Here is a 24,745-nt window from a genome sequence, read left to right on the forward strand (position 1 = left end):
GTTTCACAGATAAGAGGAGGCTCTGCTTGTTCTACTGTCAGTCCAGCTGAGCTGTAAACATTCTTTGTTTTGAAATGGCAGTTTGTAACCTGGTGAGATATCCGATGCAATTCCTAATATGGTCCATTAAGTTTGAGTGAGTTTTGAAATGCTCATCCATCAGAAGGGGTTCCCTGTTGGCTTAGGACAGAGCATGTGTGGGCAGTAATGGTAGTGAATTAATAGATTCCAAGCACCTGAGTTTCCAGAGAGGCATAGAAGCTTTCTTTTGTAAGTAGCTTTACTTAAAAACACATTCATAAATGTGTTCTTGTATCTGATTATCAGATTTCCAAGAGCAAAAACATCGTACATCTGCAGAAATGTGTGGGTTAAACTCTGGAGTCCTTCTATGATTTCTCCCTCTGGTGTTTACTTTTCCCGGTGATTGGCTAGACTTAACCCTGGTTGTTTGTGAGGATGGTACTGGAGGAAGAAGTTCTACATAGAAAAGAACTTTGTAAAGAGACAGTACCTGGGTTCTTGTCTTAGAAGTACAGGTTAACTATTTAAAATTATACTTAATGTATCTTATTTAGATAAACCCACCCCTAGGACCAGCAACAAAAGACACTGTAAAGATGATTTTTGCCCCTTTGGTTGTCTCTAAAGTTTGTTGGCATTCTATTATTGAAAATCTTTGAATCAAGTCATTTGGTCAGGACTCTTTTTTTTTTTTTTTAAGATTTTATTTATTCATGAGAAACACACAGAGAGAGGCAGAAACATAGGCAGAGGGAGAGGCAGGCTCCCTGTGGGGAGCCCGATGGGGGACTCAATCCCAGGACCCCGGGATCATGACCTGAGCCAAAGGCAGATGTTCAACCACTGAGCCACCCAGAGGTCCCCATTTGGTCAGCTTTAAAGTTGCTTTAAGTTTACTTGGGGTTTTCATTCCGAGTATAGTTGTAGCTCTAGCAGTCAGGGGCACCTGCTAGTGGCGTTCAACCAGTCACAGTGCAGAAAATAAGATCTTTTACAAGGGGTCATAAGAGGTATTTCTATGTATTTCCGATTTTGCAACTTCTTTACTCTGTACTTTATAATGCTATTTCGTTACACTGGAAACGGAAATTTTAAACTTTCGTTTTCATTTCAGGATTGAACATTAACTTGTATGAGAAGTATGATATGTAATCTTAAGCGAGGAGTTGGCTGTTTCTGGATCTGGTGATAATTAACAGGAGAGATCAGTGTAGCTGGTAGTAAATCAGACCAGCAGTTAGGTTGTGCTTCATCTGTGTCCATGTGGTGGGGGCATCACAGAGGCATCAGGCATTCCAGGTGGGTATTCAGCAGGGCTCTGAAACAACCCCAGAGAAGGTAGTGACTTGTGTGAAGTCTGAAGTTGGTCAGTGAGCTCCCACACAGTCTGTGATTGTGTCCTGGGCTGGTGTCCGTGTGCTTGCCTGTGCGCTCAGCAGCTCCTCCTCTGGGCACGAGGGGATGGGAGCAGCGGGCCTCAGGACTGGACACGCAAACTCTTAAGTTTCCAGGCTTTCTCTGTTTTTTTAGTTTCCCTAATTCTAGTTGGGAGTTCGAATATATGGATTTTATGCTGATTTCTTCTTTTTCTTTTTCAGTTCAAATTAAGGAAACCCTATATCCTGCTTCTTTCTGTAAGTGGATCTAATTGTGCAAAAGATCAATCATGCAGCCACCACCCCAGGCAGCCCCATCAGGCGTGATTGGGCCACCTCCAGCTGGGACTCCTCAGAGCATGTTCTGGTCCAACAGACCGTATAGGAGACAGGCAAATAATAACACACCCGTGACTCCAATAACTTGCCCACTGCAGCCGGTGACGGATCCATTTGCTTTTAGTAGACAGGCGCTACAAAGTACATCGTTGGGCAGTTCATCCAAAAGCAGCCTGCCCATTTTGCAAGGCCCAGCCCCAGCAGCGTTCCCTCAGCGCCCTGGTCTGCCTGTGCCTCACACAAATGCTGGGGATACCCCCCAAGGACCTGTGTCACAGCCCAGAGCAGATGGTGGTCTGTTTTCCAGTGTGTTGACCCCTTCAGCACCATTGGAGTCAGAGTTGAACCGGAGTGCCGACGGTGCTCCCAGCTCAGAACCCGAAGTTCAGACTCTGTCGTGTCCTCAGTACATTCCAGGAGTGGGTCCTGACGGTTCCCACGGGGGGCATCCACCCATAAACCTGCCTGGGCCTGATAGGCCCCTGAGTACGCAGAACCTGCACGATGGTGCTCCGGCATTAGCACCGCCCCCTTTCATCCCTCAGCCTCATCAGCCGACGCCAGGCCAGTGGGGGCCAGGGCAGAGCAGCCCACAACCCTCAGGTCAGCACTACTGGCCTCGCCCAGAAGGATCTGTTCAGAATGCGGTGCCCCATGCCTCCAGTGTTCCTCACTTCCCTGCTCCATCCAACCCGCACCATGGTCCTGGCCACGAGCAGCTCAACCCACTGATGCCTTTGCCAGGGCCCTTAGCCAGTGACGGAAGCACCGAGGCAGCCTACCTGCAAAGTGGAAACCACTCAACAAGTAACTTTGATCCTGAAAATGCATTCAGGCAAAATTCTCAAGCTGGGAATACTCGGGTGAGCCAGGAGCTCAGGCCAAGTCCAGGAGTGAATAAAGAGCAGTTGCCAGACCTTGCTCTCATTAATCCCCTCACTCAGGGAAATAGCCCAGAAAGCCATTTGCACTATCCCCTCGGGGCTGGGACCAGCCGGGCCCTGCCAGAAGTGGACTCGGGAGCTCTCTCTATGTTTTTCCAAGGTGGGGAGACAGAAAATGAGGAGAACCTCTCATCTGAAAAAACAGGCTCTGCTGGTCAGTGTGACTTCGATGGCTTCTCCCCCAGTCCTGCACTCGGTCATGCTCCTGCCCATATGGGAGCAGGTAGCATTTACCAGGCCTTTCCCAAAGGTTCCAGCAGTGAGGCCACGCAGCCAGGAGGGCATCCACAACCTTATTTTTCTCAGTCTGCAGGTGCCCAGCCTGATAGACCCACCACAGCAAATGCTGCCATCACCCTGTGGGGCAGCACAGCCAATGCAGGTACGCACGCTGCCAGTAGCTCACAATCTGAGAACGTGGAAGACCTTGAATTCATTCAGAATCAGGAAGTCCTGCCAAGTGAGCCCCTGAGCTTGGACCCTTCCACCCCGAGTGATCAGGTCAGATATGGGCCCCTTCCCAGGCCAGCCATCCCCAGGCTCGGTGTTGTGGGCCTTGCTGGAGGCGGGGGCCCAAATCTCGAGGCACCGGATTCAGCACCGCACCCTGTACGATCTGATAGCGTGTCATCCAGTTACAGCAGCAAGAGCCACAGGAATCCTTCGAGTGCAGCCAGGCCCCAAGAATTGGTAGGTACTTTCATTCAGCAAGAAGTTGGAAAACCTGAAGATGAGTCTTCGGGAAGTTTTTTTAAGCAAATAGATTCTTCTCCTGTGGGAGGTGAGACAAACGGGACCACCATGAGCCAGAATCACCACAGCAGCCTGTCTCAGCCCTCAACCCCCAGCCCTCCGAAACCCACTGGGATATTTCAGACAAGTGCAAATAGTTCATTTGAACCAGTGAAATCCCACTTAGTTGGAGTAAAACCAGTTGAGGCCGATCGGGCCAATGTGGTGGGTGAGGTGAGAGGAACCGCTGCCTACCAGAAGCAGCGCAGACCCACTGCTGCCCCACCTGACACCTCCCCCGGCAACCTGGAGCAGCCGCCAGACAACATAGAGACCCTGTTCACACTCCAGGCCTGTTCTCCGCCTTTTACTGTACCCGTGGAGGCCGGGCCTGGGCTCGTACACACCACTGGACCACCCTTGGAAACTGTGCTTCTGGCAGCTGAGAAAAGGCCTTTGGCCAGAGCCCAGGGAGCTGTGAAGTGTGAGAGCCCAGTGACGACGTTGTGGGCGCAGAACGAGCTGCCAGATTTTGGAGGCAACGTCCTTCTAGCCCCAGCTGCTCCTGCGTTGCATGTGCCTGTGAAACCACAGCCATCTGAAGTGATTCAGCCTCCAGATGAGGGCGTGTCTGCTCCACAGGCCCGGCAGCCAGGCTCTGGCCTCCCTCTGCAGAGTGGGGACAGCATCGGTGCTTCTGAGAACCTCGAGAATCCTCCCAAGATGGGAGAAGAGGAGGCCCTCCCATCACAGGCAAGTTCTGGCTATGCCAGTCTGTTATCCTCACCACCCACTGAATCTTTGCAGAATCAACCAGTCTTGATCGCCCAGCCTGATCAAAGCTATAATTTGGCTCAGCCCATTAACTTTTCTGTGTCCTTATCAAGTCCTAATGAGAAGAATCAGCCCTGGAGAGATGCTTTGATTGGGGATAAACCCTCCACAAGCAGCCGGGCTGTGGGGGGTGACTCTGGAGACAGCGCTCCTGTGTCTGGGATCGTGGCTGGCTCTCTCACCCGCTCGCCTCTGCCCAGCAGTCTCATGCAAAGTAGTTTTCCACAAGTTCCTGGCACTTTGGAAATAGTTTCTAATCAACCTGCTAATTTGCTGGTTCAGCCACCACCTCATCCAGTTCCAAAGAACTTGCTTCCAGAAAACCAAAAGATTCATAATGTGGAGAACGTTCTTCCCGAGTTGGTCAGTAGCCCTGCTGGAAGCATAGGCATGATGTTAGTGCCACCTGCAAATGCTACCTCAGTACCTGCTGGTAATAAGGCAGATCACTCCAGTAATCGGGAAGAAACTGCCGGAGCCCTAGACTTTGCGCCTAATAGGACTTTGGAAAATCCTCTAAGAATGTATAGCCCGTCCCATTCTGACAGCTCCGCTTGTCCACACACTGTCAGCAGTCATCCTAGACAACCGGGGCCTGGGCCACATAACCCAGACTATTTCTACCAACAGGTGACAAAAGATGCTCAGGACCAGTGTGGCCTAGAGAGAGCCCAGCAGGAGCCCGCACCACCTCCCCCACAAGGGCCCAAAGCAGCATGTTCAGAACCTTCAAACCCAGGAAGTCCACCCATACAGGGTCAGCCCCAAAACTCGGTCCCACCACCTGCAAGTCCAGCTCCGGCTGACACGGGTCAGCAGTTGCCGCCGCCGCGGCCACCTCGGTCCTCCAGCGCATCTGTTGTGTCCACCAGCTCGAGCCAGGCAGCTGTGCGGTCGGACCAGCACTGGCTGCAGCCGCCGCCTCCAGACTTGGCATCTTATTATTATTACAGAGCCCTGTACGATGGCTACCAATCCCATTACCCATCACCCTACCCGCCGGATCCTGGCACGGTCTCCCTCTATTATCAGGTACGGTCAAGCTCTCAGACTTGAATCCTGTGACCAGCGGTTTCTTTCTCTCAAGTTGTGCTCCATGGCAGGCTTTTGTTGCTCAATTCAGAAGTAATCTCTAGTGCCACCACTGTGCAGAGTGCCAGTTCCACATGCTACTGCATGAGGAAAGTGGCCCTGGTCACAGAGCTTGCTCTGCCAAGTGCAGCCCATCTCTTGGAATTGACTCTGCACGCTTGTGTATTGAATCTCATAGAATACTCGATTAATTTTTTAACACAGCATGCCCCAGCTTCTCTGACTGAGAAGCCCTGTTTCCTGTCCCACCAGGGGCTTCTCTGCAGAACTAGAGCTGTGGGTTGTACACTTCGGGAAGGTGGGATAGCCCCTTGAAGCTTCGGTGTGGTTTTGATGTGAAAAGTCTACCTGACCAGTAACAGGAAACTATAGTCTTTGAAGTTCTTCCTTGAGAATAAAAACATTTAGAGAAAAAAACTTAGGTTTGGAGTGTAATCCTAGCGCAACAGCCAAGGGGGATGAAATTCCATAAACTCCGCCAGAGCAGTCCCAACAGGGCGTGTCTGGGGGCACCAGACACCAGCCTTGGGGCTGCAGAAGCCTTGCCCTTCAGGGCACAAGTGCACGAATGTTGAAATCCAGTTCTGTTCAGTCCCCTAGTTTGAAACCGTGTGGTTCAAGTATACACATTGGATCACTATTTGCTTCTTATCAGCTCTAGTCCCTGCCCAGCATCACCCAGGGATAGCTGAGTTCAAAGGAGTGTGGACCAGAAGTTTGAAAAGCACTGTCCTACAAGGGGGCGCAGGCAGGAGCCATGGTCATTCTGGAGGCCTCGAGGTTAGAGGTGACTGGGTGTGCAGGGTTGCTGGGGCCCAGGCTGGGTGGCAGCCCCCAGCGATAGGAGGCTTGGGTCTCCTTCACAGGCTTTGAGCATCTTTGGGAATGTACAAATAGTGTACAACTGATCACTGAGACTTGTGAATTCTAGATCCTGGAAGGGGCCCCAAGGACTCCTATTTCCATACATGGAAATTGATTTCTGATCTGCCCAGAGCCCAGGAAGGGCCAATAGAGCATGAAGGGAGCAGTGTACCTGCTTTCGATCCTTCATGCAGCAACTACTTGCGCATCCTGGGAACTCCAGCCAGAGCCTAGCACACTTCTGTGGAAGCCCGTTTCCTTCTGCCCTTTGGCCTTGTTGCCATGGTCTCCAGGAGGGGTCAAGAATAAGTCCGTTTTATGTGATTTCTCCTCTTTTGCCAGGTGATGGCAGAGAGTCAGGCTCAGACCAAAGGACTGATTCTGTCTCCTGCCTAGACCACCTCATCTCTGCTTTGGTTCTTCACATGGCCAGTTTTTAGAGACAGAGCTGTAGTCATTCATGGGTCCATAACAGGGCCAAAAGCCTTGTGAGGATAAAATACAGTCCTCTCTACGAGGCTACCTGTAGCTCCAGGACCCATTGAGAAGAAACCCTGGTTATTTTGCTTATGTGAAATGGTGTCCGAAACAACACAAGCTTGTGGAGTCCTAGCATCTCCACATTCGAGACATGAGGGAATAAAAGCTTGGCAGAGCCCTGTAGAGTCTCCACGGCTCCATAGGGGCCACCTGCTGACATATTGGCCATCTTCTGAGCAGCAGGGCAGTCCCTTTGAGAAAGATCCTGCTGCCTGCCTACGGCTGTGGATTTCAAATTGTAGGTTTCCTGTTTTGCCTGAAGGAAGCCCCACATCCTGTGCTCCTCCTAGAAGGCCATCGGTGCCATGCAGAGCTAGCACCAGCTGCTGGATGAGTTGTGTCTGTTGGTTTCTAATGTTGCACACACCCTTCTTCCAGCAGGACATCTACGGCCTGTATGAGCCCAGGTACAGGTCCTACGATAGCGCGGCGCCTGCTTATGCTGACAGCTACCGCTACCCCGAGCCTGAGCGACCCAGCTCCCGAGCAAGTCACTGCTCAGACCGGCCATCTGCCAGGTGATTGGTGTTTGCGTTGCTGGCTGTGGTAGTAACTTCCTGATCTGGAAAAGATGATATTTTGTATTGTAAAGAATTACACCAACCTATCTCTTCCATGTTTATGTTTGATCAGCGCGGGCAGAGCACAGGAGCACTTTGAAATTGGTCAGAGCCTTCCCCTACAGCCATGCTGCGTTATCAGCCCGCACTGCGTCAGCCTAGACCCTTGGTGGGGTCTTCTCTGGGCCAACTGGCCATCCAGTGCTGAGGCCCACACACAACTCTGGCATTTTGCTGACTGGGTGTTTAGGGCCCTTAGACCGTGGTGGTTTTGCCCTTACACAGACTCTTCCTTACTGCTAATCACAGAGATGCCTGATTCTTAGGCCAGGCAGTCATGGGCCAGGACACCTGCCCACATCCCTTTCCTAGCATGGCCTCCTGTGCCAGAAGGCCCCTGCACACTTCTGAGCTACTGCTCTCTTTTGCTGACCAAGCTTGTCCTGGTTTTGTGATTATAGAGGAGGGAGGTTTTTTTATTTTTCACTTTTATTTTTATTTTTTAAAGATTTTCTTTATTGAGGGGCACCTGGGTGGCTCAGTCGGTTTAGTGTCTGCCTTTGGCTCAGGTCATGATCCCGGGGTTCTGAGATCTGGCCTTATGGACGGGGGTGGTCTGTGCTTAGCGGGGAGTCTGCTGCTTTCTCTCCCTCTGCCCTTACCTGGGCTCGTGCTCCTCTCTTTCGTTCATACTCTATCAATAAATGAAATCTTTTAAAATTTATTTACTTGGGGGAGAGAGTGCGCACCCTCACACACGAGTGTGAGGAAGGGCAAAGGGAGAGGAGCAAGCAGACTCTCCACTGAACAGAGGGAGCCCAACACGGGGCTGATCCCAGGACCCTGAGATCATGACCTGAGCCAAAACCAAGAGTCAGATGCAACTGACTGCCACCCAGGTGGCCCTGGATGGGGGATTTTGAAAGAGCCCTGGCATGGTACCTTCAGTCAAGTAGGAAATGAAGCAGGTCACGGTCCTCCCACTCAGAGACGTAGGTGGTGCTCCAGCGGAACAGCAGGGTGTGCAACCTGTTCCTATGTGCATCGTTGCCTGCCTTCCAGGGCCTTCACCTGTACTTGCTCATCAGGTTGGAAGAATGACAAGTCAGAGGTGTAGTTGTTGTTATAAGAGTATGTGGTTTCTCAGATTCATAACAGAGAAAGTTTGATCATCAATGAAGACTTTGTATGTGAATTGCCTTTCAGAATTGTGGGGTCCTACTGCTGGTCCTCGAGTCTCTGATAGCTTTGCTGGAGACAAGGCACTTTCTCTGTGAGCCTTTGCCTGCCTGGTCAGCTGGCCTCTCTGTGTATCGCTGATCTACATGTGGCCCAATTTTCTAAGACCTTTGTGTAAGAAAGTTCCTGAGGGTTTAGTCCCTGTGTACCACCTAGAACGTGAGGTTTGAAGTTAAAATAAGTATTCTGATTCAGGGAAAACAACAGGCAGGTGTTTTCTGGAACTTAGAAGGGACAAGGTGGGGGAGGGGCAAAGCTGGGGTGCATCTTGCTGTTCCAGTTTTCTTTCTGCTTGCCCACCTGCAAATTAATGTAGCAGTCAATTCCAAGAGGCCAAAGGTGGCCCCATGCTGTTGAAAAGTCACTCAACAAGAAGCTAGGCTGGGGTATATGGAGGTAGTTCTGTCCCTGGGCTTACAGTGTTTCTATCCTCCTGCTGTCTTCACTGCTCATTTGCAACAGCTCTGGAGAGCAGCCTGTCCTTCTTCCTGCCCTGCTTTGGTTGGGGGATGTGTGCTCTTATATGCACATGTGTGCATGCTTGTGTGTGTACTCACGTCTGGTGCGATCACGTCCCTGCAGGAACTGCTGAGGTAGGAACATGTATTTTGTTTTTGTGACTGTGTCTTTGCTGATGGATGAATGGGCTTAGTTGGTGAGGGCAGCAAGGAGGTGGCATGCTCTTGGTTGTGCACTGTGTCACATCATTGTTCTGAGCCCACCACTGGTGTGTTCAGGGGCCCCAACTCTGCAGATGGGCGGGGTCTCAGGGTTCTCTTCCAAAACACTTGGAAGATGCCTTGTTCCTATAGCTGAGCCCAGGGCAGTGGGTGCTGCTCACAGGCCATCTCCTCACAAGCCCTTTCAAAGGGCTCTGCTTTCAACTGAGCCCCCAAGCTTAGCTGAGTGAGACATTTCTGAAAGGGCATGAGAAAAGTCATATTTTAAAAAATCAAATATTGTATAAAACTTGTTATTAAGAAACAAAGATGCAAAAAAAAAAAAAAAAAAAAAGAAAAAAAAAGAAACAAAAATGCTAGCTAAGCTCTTCTAAAAACCTTACTGCCCCAGAGGCGCCTTAGTTAGTTAAGCATTCAACACTTGATTTCAACTCAGGTCTTGATCTCAGGGTTGTGAGATTGAGCTCCCCATGCTGGGTGTGGATTCTGCTTGACATTTTCTCTCTCCCTCTCTCCCCCTACCCCCCACTGTTGGAGAAAAAAAGTTTTATTACCTTAGAAGGTCTGACACTTAACCTTCCTAAGTTCTCCTTTCTCTGTGCTGAGGGTCCGCCTTGTAGCTTGGTCTGTGAGGCTGGCCTCCATGAGTTGTGGTTCAGGTCTCACACCAGTCACGTTTAAGAGGCCAACGCCAAGGGCTGAGCCAGCTGCTGCCCTATTCCAGCGCGCCCACCCTTATGCATCCAGAGGACACACCATGTGGTCTATGTAGAGGGTATCGAAGTTGGCATTAGGATGAGTTTGACAGCTCAATGCGTTTTGCTCCTGTTAAGCATGGTATCAGAAAGTTGAGAACCTGTTTGAGCCTGGCAATGCAGGACACGGCGCTGAGCACGCAGAGGGCGGCCCGCTCTTTCACACTGCACGGCACTTAAATAGGTACTTCTGAGATGAGGTTTTTTTTGAGCTCTGTGGGAGAAGGTCCCATCATATCCTTGTTACTGTTTCCAATCTTCTTTTGAGTTTTTTCACAATCAGAGTGTTTTGCTGAGTGTTTTGCTGAGTGCCTGATGCTCTGGCAGTCCATTATACTGACTAATGTCCCATCCTAATCTAAGAAGTGAGGAGCTGAGTTGTTTTTAACAGTGTTGTGTCTGCTTTCAGGCAGGGGTACCCCGAAGGTTACTACAGTTCCAAAAGTGGATGGAGCAGTCAAAGTGACCGCTATGCAGATTGTTACTCCGGCCAGTATGATTATGGAGGTATGTTCAGGGCTTTATTATTTTTTTACTTATTTATTTTTTTATTTATTCACGGGAGACACAGAGAATAGCAGAGACACAGGCAGAGGGAGAAGCAGGCAGAGGGAGAAGCAGGCTCCATGCAGGGAGCCCGACATGGGACTCGATCCCGGGTCTCCAGGATCACACCCTGGGCTGAAGGTGGCGCCAAACTGCTGAGCCACCCGGGCTGCCCTATTATTACTATTTTTAAAGATTTTATTTATTCATGAGGGAGACAGAGAGAGATGCAGAGACATAGGCAGAGGGAGAAGCAGGCTCCCTGGAGGGATCCCGGACCCAGGATCACACCCTAAGACAAAGGCAGATGCTCAACCATGAGCCACCCAGGCGTCCCGTCGTTCAGGGCTTTAGATGGCCAACCACTGGCACAGCCAGGTGCTCAGCTGCACTCTGTGGTGGTTTCTCAGGAGGCCTTACTGTTTTTTAGTCTCTATGTTTTTCACCTGAGAGCCAAAGTAGTTGAAAATGAGCTGTGCCTGGAAATAATTGTATTGCTATTTTTCATTAGGAAAGTATGTTTTAATTCTAATGTTAATGTCTCTTTATCACGTTAGTAGTTTCTTTTGATTTTCTAGAACAGCGTAATTGTGAGTAGTCCCAGAGCGGCCTTGTCCCTATGTGACTACTAAAGTTGATTAAAATAAGTATAATGGGAAACCAGCTTCTAGATCACGCTGGCCACATCAGGTGTTCCAGTGGCCTCCTATGGCTTCCTGTGGTCGGGAGCCCCCAAGTTGTGTGGTGCAGACATCAGATGGCCTCACTGCACCTGTTGCAGCCTGTTGGTCTTGACGCTGTCCTATTGGGCAACATGTACATGTCAGCACATCCCCTGAGCGGCCCTGCTGGTCCCTGCCACCTAATGCAGGGGCGGGTCCTGGGCCCACAGCCTCTGGTTGTCTCAGCACAGCCACCCCATCTGCCACTTCCCTCAGGCCTCTCCCTTATACATTTGTATCACTTTAGGTATAAATTCTGCTCATACCTGCCAAAAGTGGTGCATCTGATTTATGATGTTAATGTCTTTTTTCTTAATTGTTTAGTTTTGGAGTATTTCTTATAACTCTCTGGGCTGAGAGGAGACCTACAGGGAAAATTTGTAGTCATGGGATTAAGTGTTAAAAGGTAGTGACTACGAACAAAATTAAACAAAGATGTCTTCTAGCAGGTTTTTTTTATTTTTAATTGAGTGTCGAGAGAACAGCCAATGGCTATTAGGTGTTACACGTACAGGCAGGACACTTCCTGGGGTCCTCTGTCTCACAGTTAATACTTTCCAAGGTTATGCTGATTTTTGGGAGGAAAATTTGGTTCCTCTAAGAGCCTGGAGACAGACGTTCCTCAGTCCTGGGGTGGTGTGGTTTCTCTAGCGAAGGCCAGAGGAGTGTCTCCCTTTGCCTGTTGTAATAAACCATAAACCCCCTGCTTACAGACCCAGGTCGCTGGGAGCGGTACCACTATGGTTCCAGATTCCGGGATCCCCGCACCTGTGACCGGAGGTATTGGTATGATGCTGCTGAATACGATCCGTACAGGAAAGAAAGTTATGCTTATGGCGACAGGTTGGTACAGCACACTTCGATACGGAGGGTTGCTCCTGCGTCTCTGCCCTCGTGTCTGTCGTTCACCTGAGGGCTACAGTTGTGTTTGGGATCCTGGTGAGCAACTGACGCTGGGGTCACTGTCTGAGAGAGAAGGGTGAGCCAGGCCCTCCTGGCAGTTCCCGAGTGGGCTGTTGGACAGGCCCTGGGAGTCAGCTCCTCCTCTTCTTGGGCCTGGGAGAGGCATGGCCGCACGCAGCGTGCCTGTGAAGGGTGTTTCTCTAAATCTGAAGGCAGAGATCTGAACTTGGGCTTGGGATGTGGCCACTCTCCTGAGGGTGGGCTCTAACTGGGCTTCTAAGGTCATGAGGCTGGTGAGGGGGTGACGACATGGTGGGCCTTACTGTTGTGCAGCAAAGGGCTGTTGTCCTGGAGTCACCGACCCAGCCTTCCCTTTCCTCACCTCTGTCGCTGCCTCCTCCAGGACCGAGAGGTATGATGACCCCTGGAGATATGACCCTCGCTTCACTGGCAGTTTTGACGATGACCCTGAGCCCCACAGGGACCCTTATGGGGAAGACGTGGACAGGCGCAGCGTGCACAGCGAGCGCTCGGCCCAGAGCCTGCGCAGCAGCTTCAGCTCCCACTCCCGTCAGGTGGGGGCCCTCTCGCCCTCCCCTGTCGTGACAGCACTCCTGAGTGCCCTGCACTCCCAGGAGTTGATTTTTCTGGTTTGTTGCATGTTTTCTCAGAGTCAGGTTTACAGAAATCATGGTGTGACTGCTGCTTCCTACGAGGCCCCGCCTCCCCCCGGCTCCTTGCCTGGCGATTATGCCTACGGCGCCTATGGCAGCAATTTTGGCAGTGCCCAGGGCTTCCCAGAGTACGGCTACCCTGCTGAAGGTGGCTGGCCTGCCACGGAGCAAGGTATATGTGTGGTGGGGACCCTGTGCTCCTATAGGTACACGGGGATGTTGGGTCACTGCTGAGGCAGCCTCATAAGCTTGGGGTGTTGATGTGGATTTCAGCTTGGGTGGGAATCGGCGCCAGCCTGGTCTTCTGTGCACAGTCAGGACTGCTGGGGGTCCCAGAGCTTGTCACAGGGGCTGTCCACCTCCCTCAGGCTCAAGACCCAAGCACTGCTTGGCCTGTCCATGGTGCCCACGTTAGCGTGGCTCTGATGACAAGGTTACCTGCCGAGTTCTCGGGTGCCACTTGGGTCAGCAGTTGGTGAGAAACTCCTGTGTGTGGACTTGTCTCTTGTGCCACATTTTCAGCTTATCTCTAAGATGTTCTATCAAATGCTTTTCCTTGGGGAAGTGCAGAAGCATATGTCAGTTCCTGCAGGGCAGTGTTCTAGGGAAGATCTCCTTTGACTTCAGGCATCCTGCCATCATCATCGTTCTCAGTGCCCCGTGCTACTAACTGCCAGGAGCCGGCCTGTGAAGGAGAGCTGGGGTGTGGAGGTTCCGGCCAGGTGGCCAGACGCTGCTTCTGAGGAGCACATGCTTGGTGCACAGGGCTGTATTAAAGTATTATTTTTTAGGAGAGAACGGTTCTCGTTTTTTACAACTGAAACATTCTTCTGACACATGCCTAAGTTCTCCTTTTTAATGGGATATTTAAGTTTGCAGTTGAAATCTAGATTGTCATGAATGGTCCAACCTATGATTCCAGCTGTGTCCACACCTGGAGAATCTGTACCATTGATCCAGTTCAGAAGCATTAAAAAGTGACAAACTGACGGTTTCTTTCTCACTTTGTTTAAATGTAGCTCCATCAAGACCAACTTCCCCGGAGAAGTTCTCCGTGCCTCATGTCTGTGCCAGGTTCGGTCCTGGGGGCCAGCTCATTAAAGTGATCCCAAATCTGCCTTCCGAAGGACAGCCTGCGCTGGTTGAGATTCACAGCATGGAGGTAATTGCACGAGTAGAGATTCTGCATCGCAGGACTGCCCCTGAAGTGGTGACCTTGGGAAATGTTTTTTCCCGTGAATCTTGGGTTTATGGGTTTTGTTGTGCTGGGTCATCTCCCTCTCCTCTCAGCATTGGGTACCTGCGTCCGGTGTCACGTTTGACTTCATTTTATTGTATCTTTATTGTGTCTTTATTTGCATTTCTGGTTGAGTGGGGAGGACCCTGCTCGTGTCCATCTTGGTGGTGGCTCTTGGTCACAGCTAGAAGAGCTTCATGATCTGGTGGCAAGTGGGGTGGCTGTCTGCTGCTGGGGCGCTGGAGGCTGGTGTGGGGCACCCTGTCCTGCGGCCCTGGCAGCCCTCTTCTGCGCATGTATTAGGGCCCTGCCTCAGAGTTGGAGAGGAGAGATGGTTCTTATTGCTGAGTTTGAAAATGACGGTTGTAAAGCAGTTGTGCCTGCACCCAGTGAGGGAGGTGTAGCCGGCAGACACGGGCTGGTGTTGAGACGCACCTGACCTCCGTGAGCTGCTCTCTCTCTCTCTGCCCCCACCCGTTCCACCTCAGACCTTGCTGCAGCACACGCCGGAGCAGGAGGAGCTGCGCTCGTTCCCAGGACCACTTGGCAAGTATGTTCCCCGTTGAAGCATCCCACGACGTCGGTGCGGGGGTGGCTGCTGTGCTTGGCCTCACAGATGCAGTCGTTGCTGTTCATTGAGTGTCTGTTCTTTTTTCAGAGATGATACCCATAAAGTGGATGTTATTAATTTTGCACAGAATAAAGCTACAAAATGTTTGCAGAATGAAAATTTAATTGACAAGGAGTCTGCAAGTCTTCTTTGGAATTTTATCGTTCTCTTGTGCAGACAGAATGGGGTAAGTTTCTTGTTGGCCTGTCTTAGGCAGTTTCTGCGGCAGACTGTGCGGCAAGGAGGGTCACTGTCCAGGGGCTTACTCAGGAAGAGTATCCCACCTGTGATTGGGGGGAAGTGGAATTTGAGAGCATGTGGTTTGGGGTGAAGGGAGGTTTGGGTCCACTTTGTCTGCCTCTCAGGTCGTCTGATCTGTCCATCCTGCTCCTGGCCACATCACAAGTGGTGGCTTGTGTCCGTGGCAGTTTAACATGCTCATCAGAGGAGTCCCGTTGGGGGCCTCACCTGACCTGAATTCTGTGTGTAGTGAAGCACTTTTGTTTGCGGCCCCTACAGACTGTGGTGGGAACAGACCTTGCGGAGCTTTTGTTACAAGACCACAAAACCGTGTGGCTTCCTGGGAAGTCACCCAACGAGGCCAACCTGATTGATTTTACTAACGAGGCTGTGGAGCAAGTGGAGGAGGAGGAGTCCGGGGAGGCCCAGCTCTCGTTTCTCACTGACAGCCAGGCAGCCAGCAGCAGTGCTCTTGAGAAGGAGACCGAGAGGTTCCGGGAGCTGCTGCTATATGGCCGCAAGAAGGTGAGCAGGCCTCAAACCCGCAGGGTCCATGGGCGGGCCCTGGTGTGCACGGTCCTGTTCTCGGGAGCATCAGCACCTTGACTGCGACCCGGCGCTGGTGGGCTCATTCTATGAAGCGTGTCTGGGTCCAAGGTGTCCACCCTTGACCGCAGAGGCTGTCTTTCCAGGGGCGCCAGGGTCAGAGACTTGCAGGTGCAGTGTTCAGGGACTTGAGCCGCACCCCTGCTGTGTGTGTGTCTCAGGGACAGACCTGGGCTCGGGACAGGAGTCAGACTGTTCTCACACAGTTAGGCGTGTGCTCACCATCTCTCAGCAAGGCAGGGGTCGGGTGGGAGCCGCTCAAGGGCCCAGTGGGAAGGGCCCCCTCCCTCCCCCCCGCCCCGCTCTGGCGGCTAGAGTTCTTGGTACTTGGATGTCATGATAAACTCCAAAAGCTCGTATCTGATAAATAATCTTCACGACGTTTTACGACGGATCGAAATCGGAGAATCTGCCAGGTTTGCTTAACATTTTCCTCTACTGCAACACATCCCTGTCCTTGAAGAAGCAGTCCTCGCAGGGCTACCCCAGAGGATTCTGGGTGTAGGGAAGCCACGTTAGTAAAAGCTGTCTGTGTGAGATGTGGTTTGTGGAGGCCTCGTGTGTCCTGGAACGGGGGATGCATGCCTGTGGCATCTGTCACAACAGAAAGGACAGTTGGGAGGCGGCAGTACTGCTGCTCCGTCGTCCTTGTTTCTTGTTAGTGTGAATGTTCCGTCTGCTGGCTGCTAACAGATCACAAACTAGTGTGTGCATGCACAGACCAGACCTATTGCAGAGACTTCACAATGAGGGCAGGTTGTGAGAGGCGGATGTCTTTGTGTTTTGTTGGTGGGCCTTTGACTCACGCGTTCTTCATGGGCCCCGTGGCCCCTCTCCCCCGCCTTCCCGACAGCACGTAACAGCATGTGCTGTTGTTTCTGCTCGTTTATGTCCCAGAAATTGTTCTGATAACTCAGGTAACCACTAAAATATTTTGCAGGATGCTTTAGAGTCTGCAATGAAGAATGCCTTATGGGGTCATGCTCTGTTACTTGCAAGTAAGATGGATAGCCGGACACACGCCCGCGTCATGACCAGGTAGAGGACATTAAGGTATAGGTTGTTTCTGGACACATCAGGCTGGTCCAGTGGCGCTGCCTGGTCAGCTCTTGGAAGCACAGTAATCTGCAGCCCTTGTCACAATCTGGGGAGTGTCCTCTGTACTGTGCTGCTGTTTCACTGGTGCAGGCCTGCTGGGCCCTCTTCCCTCCAGCTGTACGGAGAAGGGTGGTTTAAAAAATTTTATTAGGGCAGCCTAAGTGGCTCAGTGGTTTAGCACTGCCTTTAGCCCAGAGTGTGATCCTGGAGATACGGGATCAAGTCCCATATCAGGCTCCCTGCAGGGAGCCTGCTTCTCCCTCTGCCTGGGTCTCTGCCTCTCTCACTCTCTTTCTGTCTCTGATGAATGAATAAATAAATAATCTTTAAAAAAATAATCTTTAAAAAAATAATAAATAAAAATAAAAAATTTTGTTAACTGCAGTTTTCTGTATTTTTCAGTCTTTTTAAATTATTTTTTAAAGATTTTATTTATTTATTCACGAGAGACAGAGAGAGAGGCAGAGACACAGGCAGAGGTAGAAGCAGGCTCCATGCAGGGAGCCCGATGTGGGACTTGATCCCGGGACCCCAGGATCACGCCCTGGGTGTGAAGGCAGGCTCTACACCACTGAGCCACCCAGGGATCCCCTCTTTAGTCTTTCTTAGTTCTTTTGTTGAAATACTGGGATTTGTGTGCTTTGCTTGGGTGAGGCACAAGATGGTTCCCAGAGGGCCAGGATGAAGCCAGACTGGTTTTTCTTGGTATTTTAAACAGGGCTGACTTAGCTCTCTCTCTGTATCCACCTAGGTTTGCCAACAGTCTTCCCATCAACGACCCTCTGCAGACAGTGTACCAGCTGATGTCAGGGCGGATGCCTGCCGCATCCACGGTCAGTGTGCAGGGCTCCCTGTGAAGTGCGCTCCTATGAGAGGCACTTTGTAGGCTGCAAACCCAGTGCTTTCTCCTGTTAGGCTCCTCAAGTTCCCCCATTACAAGAGGATAGTGACACGCTCTTCCAAGGATAAGGGTTGACTTTGTTATGCTTTTTTCTGACCTCAGTGTTGCGGAGATGAGAAGTGGGGAGATTGGAGGCCACATCTTGCTATGGTTTTGTCCAACCTGAGCAGCAATGTGGATGTGGAGTCCAGGGCGATGGCCACCATGGGTGACACTCTGGGTAGGTTGAGTGTGCATGTAGGCACAGAGGTGGGGGTGCACACCCCAGCTGCTGGCGGGGTGTGCAGGGCCACACGTGGCTTTCCCATTCGGCTAGCTCCTCTGGTGTTCCTCGGCTAGCTCCTCTGGTGTTCCTGTCCACGTGTGGAGATTTCTGGGAGAACTCACAGCCACTGAGTCTTGGCCTGCTTTATGTCTCCTCAGCTTCAAAAGGTCTCTTAGATGCTGCACACTTTTGCTACCTCATGGCCCAGGTCGGATTGGGAGTTTATACAAAGAAAACCACAAAACTCGTCTTAATTGGATCGAACCACAGGTGAGGAACGTCCTAGTATCTGTTTTCCTTTAGAAAGGAAGCATTCCTCCATCAGCTAACCCAGAAACGGCTCTCGCAGACCCGGCAGCCATGGTTTCCCATCTTGATCACACCGTGTCAATCACGTGGCAGGATGTGCTTCTGGGTAACTGGCTCATAGATTAAAATTATTTATTTGCTTAACAGTTTGCCGTTTTCAAAGTTTGCAACCAATGAAGCTATTCAGAGGACAGAAGCCTATGAATATGCCCAGTCTCTTGGGGCACAGACCTGCTCCTTCCCCAATTTCCAGGTAAGCTGGAGCTACTCTGGTTTTAACGAGGGGGTGGTCAGTGCTAACAAGTCTTTGGTCGTTGAGGGCTTTTGAGCTCTTACACAGAAGGTGATAAAGTGTATTTGGAAATGTCGAGACATTTGATCTGTAATGCTTGAGAAGCAAACCCTGTGGAATTGAGGATTTTTCTTTGCATTTAAAAAGTTCCTAGAGTATTTGGTTTTCGGTACTTTCCTGTCTGCCGTTTTTACTGTCACAAGGAGAGTATTTTTGACCTGGGGTCGTGTGGGTGTAGATGCTGTGTAGTGGGGTGTCATTGGGGACAGCCATCCTGCCACTCTGGCTGGCCTGGGTGCGCAGGGTGAGGAATCCTGTGTGACTAGCCTGGTAAGTGTGCTGAAGAAAAGAAGTGAGTTTCTAAGAAGTTTAGTTGTTGACTTACATCTAAAATCCTTCCAGGACTGGGGTTCAGTGCTGTTGGGCAGCCGTGGGGAGCACAGGGGGCACGAGGCATTGGAGTAGCTCCAGCTTAGGGGGCTGGGGAGGCGCAGTGGGATGACTGTACTGCACTCCCTGATCCCAGGTGTTCAAGTTCATCTACTCGTGCCGCCTGGCTGAGATGGGGCTGGCCACACAGGCCTTCCATTACTGCGAGGTGATTGCCAAGAGCATCCTGCTGCAGCCCCACAAGTACTCGCCCGTGCTCATCAGCCAGCTGGCTCAGGTAATGTCTTCTCCAGCATCCTTCCAGTGGCATCTTCCCACGTGCACGTCAGGAGGACTGGTGTTGGGGACTGAACTGTGACCATGCAGATGCTCAGGACTTCTTTCTCGAGCAGCTTGAGAGGTTCAGGTGTTCTTGGGCAGGTATGGGGTGTTCTGTGTGTTCCTGTAGGAAGTCTTCAGAGGCCTCACCTGGTATAGACGCTGGGCTGTAAGCTTCGAAGGAAGAAGGACCCCGTCTCTGGGAAGCTCGCCATGGGGCAGTTTTTTGTTTTTTAAAGATTTTTATCTATTTATTCATGGGGGGGGGTGGCAGAGACACAGGCAGAGGGAGAAGCAGGCTCCATGCAGGGAACCCGACACGAGACTCGATCCCGGGACTCCAGGATCACGCCCTGGGCTGAAGGCAGGCACTAAACCGCTGAGCCACCCAGGGATCCCTTCCGTGGGGCAGTTTAATCTAACAGTTAAGAGTGTGAGCTTCTAGAGTCCAGCAGCCTGGGTTGGGGTCCTGGCTGCTCCAGGGCCAGCCTCAGTTTCTTGCTCTATAAAATGGACACTGTGCAAGGTGTGGGTGAAGTGCAAACAGGATGGGGTGGGTGGTGCCCCGTGTGCATGGGGACACCTATGTTTCCCTCCCTCCAGGAGCTTCATCCTGGGAGATACACTCATGACACTGGAGAATAGGAAGCTTTAGATGTCTATGAAAATAGAATAATTAGCGAGTCCTTAAGGCATCAGCAGCTGTTTACTCAAGGCCACCTGGTTTCATTGTACCCATATCCCTCGCTGTCCCCTCTCCCCCCACCCCCCCATAGCCCATCAGAGTGTGTGCAGGTCTGGGTCTGTTCAGCATTTTGATCAGTTGGTCGGTAAAGCTTAAGTCTGTGTAGTCGACGGCAGTGGCAGCAAACTCCTCTCTGGAGGGTCCGGGTGCTGGTGGCACACAGGCTGCCGGGCTCCCTGTCTAATGACTCAGCAGTGTGTGGAGGTTTCAGGGCAGGTCCCCGCATGCTTCAGAAGCCCTTCCTAGGTGGTGAGGACAATCTTGCTGAGCCCCACAGATGCTTTTGTTCCAGGTAATGGTAGGTTTTGGAAACAGCCTTCGTTGTCACTCCTGGTAAGTGACGGGGCCCTTTCCTCCCTGTGTGTGTCCAGATTGCATCCCAGCTGCGGCTCTTTGACCCACAGCTGAGAGAGAAGCCGGAGGAGGAGTCCTTTGTTGAGCCTGCCTGGCTGGCCCAGCTGCACCGCGTGGACAAGCAGGTCAAGGTGTGAAGCACATGTTCAGTCTCGGGGGACCAGGAGGTCAGAGACATCCTGACAAGTGTGACTCGGGCCCCTACTGTTTTCACACCAATGCATTAGCTGCGAACAGTATGATTTTAGGAATGTGCACAGTCATCAGGATACTTAAACCCCCAGGAGAGGGAAGGCACAGTGGGCAGCGGGTCAGTGGGGTCGGGTGCCATGGTGTCGGGCTGTTGGAAATGCCCTGCCATGTCTCTCCCTTAGGAGGGTGCCACAGTGTGGAGTCAGGATGGGACCTTCCCCCAGCGCTGCCCCAGCACACCGAGCTCCGAGGCAGGGCACTACGATGGCCCAGCGCTCGCCCAGCCAGGGGGCCCGGGCACCAGCAATCCGCTACTGGCGCCGCCCGTGCCCAGCGCTGAGCACTTTGGCCAGGGTGTGCGGCTGCTGCCTTCAGGTGAGCCCTCTAACACCGGGGAAGCAGCACACCTGCCCACCTCCCCCACGCAGCAGGGGCTTCCCAATGTGGAACGTTATCGTTTTGCTTCCAGGAGAGTGGATGGGATGGGTCTTCCCAGCACGTCAGCCTCCTCTCTCCCTGGGGTTGGCGCCCTTCGTGAGCCTGTCAGGTCCTACGGCCTTAGACATCTGTCTCACTGGGTGGGTGACCTACTGAGCCCTGGCGGAGGAGAAGGAAGGTGGTGGGGAGGGATCCACGAACACTGAGTTCTGTTGCAGGCAGCTGTTCCCCAGGCTGCATTGGGGTCTCGCTGAGTCTTAAAGCCTGGGCCCCATGTAACATTTAATGACATCCTCCTCTTGACCTTAAAAGTTTGTGTTCTGCTTTTCCCCAAATCACTGATGCCCTGGCATCGTCAGCACTTTCTGTCTTGACGATTTGCTCCCTGGGCCCGTAACAAAAGAAACGTGGCCGCACAAAAGGATGTGATAAACTTTTGGCCACCACCAGTTAGCTTCTTCAAGTGATTGGAGTTAGCACCAGTGACGGCAGGCTTCTGTTCTCTGCTCTCTTGCTGCAGCTCCGTCAACGCTCCCTGCCAGCCAGCCAGTCGTCCCTGCCAGGGTGCCACTGTTCCCGGTGCTGCCACCTGAGGGCCCTGTTGAGCTGGGGCCTAGCTGTGGACCCCAAGGGGCTGCCCTTGGCTTTCCAGAGCCCTCTGGGCCTGACCCTGTGGCTCCGTACCTGGGGCCTGGCCTGCCACCTGGTGTGCCACCTCTGCAGGGAAGTGAGCAGGAGGCCAGGACCCAGGACCCAGGTAGGCCTGCTTGATGCCACCCCGAGAGCAGAACTGTAGTGGGTTTGGCATTCAAGGAGAGGATTGGTGGAAAAGCCATAAGTCATTTGGACTTGAGACAAGTTCCCTAGCCAGGGCATGCTGAGGATCCTGGAAGCGGTAGGCTGGGTGGCTCATGGATGTCAGTGCTCATTTGTTTTGTGATGTGGCTGCGTGTTAGAGTAAGGAGGGTAAGTGGGCATCCAGCTGTGGCAAGCTGGCCTTGAGCTGTGCCCAGGCCAAAGCCTCCTCCACAATTGATATGGTTCTTGTGCCGGTGGGCGCCTGCCTGCCTGTGCACCCACAAACAAAGCAAAACACTGGCCTGGCTTTCAAAAGGAAGCTATTTTGGGAACATCTCTGGTTTTGGGCTCCGAGCACTGCTGTATTGTGAGCGCGTCCGTCTGCCATGTGCTGTGGTCTCTGTGCTGTGTCAGCATAGAGACCACGGCAGTTCTCTCTTCTCTTGACAGGGGTGTTGCCACCAGAGGCGCTTGGTAGAAACTCACTTCTGGAGCTGAGAGAAGAGGGTTTTGGTGGAAAATTTGCTAATCTGGTACCCTCCCACTTTTTTCCCCTAAGCTCTTTGTTTTCCATAAGTTGCGTTGATCAGGAGCCCAAACTTGTTCTCCAGTTGTGAGTAGGGGGAGAACGGTGTAAACAAGATTATCTTTGAAGTTGCTCCTCAGCAGGAGAGCACTTGTAAGGTAGCTCGAACCCTCACAGTGTGAACGGTCGGTGGAAACTGCTGAGGAGGATGATCACTTGGTGTACAGACAGTCCCTTCTCTAAAACGTAGAGGCCTCCCAGGTTCTGCACCCCTTTCTCTGCAGTAGAATCCCGGAAACGCACTGGTTGTCCTGAAATCACCGAGTTTCTTAGACGTGTTGGGTAGACATACCGGGTCTGCTGCTCTGGCCCCAGCGGAGAGGGACACCTGGTTTTCTGCGCCGTGGGTCCCGCAGCCTTCTTCCCACAAACCCAGGCCTTTGTGGCCACGCTGTCACAGGCACTTACTGTACTTTAAACTTTCCTTATGTGTTCTGCCATGAAAATGCTTTATTTTCACGTAAAAAGAGTTTATAAAAGAGACAGTCTTCACTCAGCCATGTGTATTTTAAAGAAAAAAAAAAGAATCTTGTGTTTTAAAATGTTCCCTGCCCCTCTCTGCCCAGCAGCCCATTGGTGCTCACATGCACACCCCTTCTTCCAGCCCATGGGTGCCTCCTGGACTCCATGGTCCCCCTGCCACGTGCCTTGGCACGTTATGAGTCCTGCCACGTGCCTTGACCAGGTTGCTTGTAAGAGCAGGTCCGGAGGCAGGGGCAGCTGCCTCCTGCCCTCCTCACTCTGCTCTTGTCGCTAGTGATATGGCCCCTTGGTAATGCTTTAAAGGGTCCTGGGGAGGTGCCCCAGGTGAACCTGTCCCCTCTTGCCTTGGGACAGGGCCCCTCCAGGATGTCCCAGGACTCTGAGGTCCCTCCAGGGTGGGAGTGTGCCAGCTCAGGTGCTCTGCAGCCACCACTGACGTCCGCTCCCGAAGTGAAGAGACCTACACAAGCAGCCAGGAAAGAGGCCAAGGAGCCTAAGAAGGTGACACAGAGCCCACCTCCAGCAGGGTGGGGGCGCCTGGGGAGGGGGCTCAGCTCCCACAGACAACTTTCCTCCTACACTGGCAGTGGGACAAAGGCATTGGAAGCGTGCTATGCGGACAGGGAGGTGTGCACAGCTTAATGTGTGTTTGTGTGTCTGTCCCCGTATAACCACCACCCAGAGCATAGCTGGAGCAGGGCCAGCCTCCCAGAAGGCTCTGTATCCAGGGCCTGTCAAGGCCCACCCCTAACAGATGGCCTTCTCTGACTTTTGTCACCATTAGTTTCTCTTATACCAGAACTTCCTATAACAGTGCTTAATTTTTAAGTCATTGTATAATAGTATCTGTTTTATGTAGGTGCTATAATTTTGTTCGTCCTTTTTTCCAGTAATGGACATTTGCGGTTTTTCAGTTTGGGGTCATTACGTGAAACCCATGTGAGCGTTCTCTGTCTTCTGTTGGCGAAAGCGCTCGTTTCTCTCAGGGAGGTGCCTCCAGGCCATTTTCCTGGACGGTTGTACTGGGTGACCTTCCCCCCAGCAGAGCCGGAGGGGCCCAGTCATTCCTTGTCACCAGCAGGGCGATCCTTGTTCCCCATGCGCACTGGGTTGTCGGGCCTTTCCACAGCAGCCTCTCAGCGGGGGCTCATGGTGCTTCCTAATGCTCTCGCTTTGCTTCCTTGCCCAGCACCTTTGTCATGTGCCGTTACCACCTGTGTGTTTTCCTTTGTAGTGTTGGCTTGTGTCTCACCCGCTTTCATGTCCTGGCCACGAGTCCTCTGTGAGATGTGTGCGTCACCAGGATCTTCCCTCAGTCTGCAGACCACCTTTTTACTCTCAATGTTAGCTTACGTAGGACACATTCTTAATTTTCATGCAGTTCAGCATATCGAATTTTTTTTAATGGTTAGTGGTTTCTGGTGGTTTTTTTGTTGTTGTTTTTTCAAGATGTATCCATTTTAGAAACAGTGAGAGCAGGCACTCGGGGGAGGAGCAGAGGGAGACCCAAGCAGACTCTCTAAAGGGCCCTGACTTGGGGCTCAATCCCACAGCTCAGATCTTGGCTTAAGCCGAAACCAAGAGTCAGATGCTCAACCCACTAGGCTGCCCAGGTGTCCCTTAATGGCCAGCATCGTTAAGGAAACACAAGTTTAATTCAGAGTGTGCATGGGCCTGGGCTAAAATATGACGCTCTGACCCGTTGTGAGCGTGCAGACTGTGTCGCCTCCACCGTGGAGCTCAGAGTGGCGGGTTTGAGAACACACACACCTGCTGCTTCCTTGTTTCTCCATATTTTAGATAAACTGAAGTATAGCGTATGAAGAATAAGGTAAGCGTCCCTGACACCTAAATCCACCCAGCATAGGACGCAGGGCGACAGACTGTGTTGAGGAGGTCCCACAGGACATTCCCAGCCTGCTCGCCACTGCTTAGTCCAGAACAATGCCAGAATCTGCCACTCGTTGGCATTTAGACAGGATAAGCTCTAAAAGGCTCAGTGTTCAGATGTTTTAATTGTGGCAAAATACACGTAACATAAAACTTAGCATTTTTAAGG

General features: G+C 51.9%; 1 protein-coding gene across 9 annotated transcripts in view; it reads left to right on the plus strand.

Moving 5' to 3' along the window:
• The window catches only part of SEC16A (SEC16 homolog A, endoplasmic reticulum export factor), a 33,730-nt gene that overhangs the window by 2,914 nt on the left and 6,071 nt on the right, over positions 1 to 24,745 (plus strand). For 6 of the 9 annotated variants that reach the window (XM_038548753.1, XM_038548754.1, XM_038548755.1 and 3 more), the window contains exons 2-22: positions 1,623 to 5,281; positions 7,124 to 7,263; positions 10,389 to 10,486; positions 11,961 to 12,090; positions 12,554 to 12,725; positions 12,822 to 12,996; positions 13,844 to 13,986; positions 14,550 to 14,611; positions 14,720 to 14,858; positions 15,191 to 15,436; positions 16,458 to 16,555; positions 17,367 to 17,448; positions 17,619 to 17,736; positions 17,940 to 18,051; positions 18,238 to 18,343; positions 18,909 to 19,049; positions 20,207 to 20,320; positions 20,564 to 20,756; positions 21,340 to 21,576; positions 22,068 to 22,150; positions 23,041 to 23,187. In XM_038548753.1, the coding sequence (XP_038404681.1) occupies positions 1,691 to 5,281; positions 7,124 to 7,263; positions 10,389 to 10,486; positions 11,961 to 12,090; positions 12,554 to 12,725; positions 12,822 to 12,996; positions 13,844 to 13,986; positions 14,550 to 14,611; positions 14,720 to 14,858; positions 15,191 to 15,436; positions 16,458 to 16,555; positions 17,367 to 17,448; positions 17,619 to 17,736; positions 17,940 to 18,051; positions 18,238 to 18,343; positions 18,909 to 19,049; positions 20,207 to 20,320; positions 20,564 to 20,756; positions 21,340 to 21,576; positions 22,068 to 22,150; positions 23,041 to 23,187 (6,327 nt within the window). In that variant the 5' untranslated portion in view covers positions 1,623 to 1,690. The remainder of the gene's footprint in view (positions 1 to 1,622; positions 5,282 to 7,123; positions 7,264 to 10,388; positions 10,487 to 11,960; positions 12,091 to 12,553; positions 12,726 to 12,821; positions 12,997 to 13,843; positions 13,987 to 14,549; positions 14,612 to 14,719; positions 14,859 to 15,190; positions 15,437 to 16,457; positions 16,556 to 17,366; positions 17,449 to 17,618; positions 17,737 to 17,939; positions 18,052 to 18,237; positions 18,344 to 18,908; positions 19,050 to 20,206; positions 20,321 to 20,563; positions 20,757 to 21,339; positions 21,577 to 22,067; positions 22,151 to 23,040; positions 23,188 to 24,745) is intronic. The other 3 variants (XM_038548757.1, XM_038548759.1, XM_038548760.1) reach the window with 2 other exon arrangements.

The sequence above is a fragment of the Canis lupus genome, chromosome 9 (genome assembly GCF_011100685.1).
Source record: "Canis lupus familiaris isolate Mischka breed German Shepherd chromosome 9, alternate assembly UU_Cfam_GSD_1.0, whole genome shotgun sequence".
Taxonomy (NCBI): domain Eukaryota; kingdom Metazoa; phylum Chordata; class Mammalia; order Carnivora; family Canidae; genus Canis; species Canis lupus.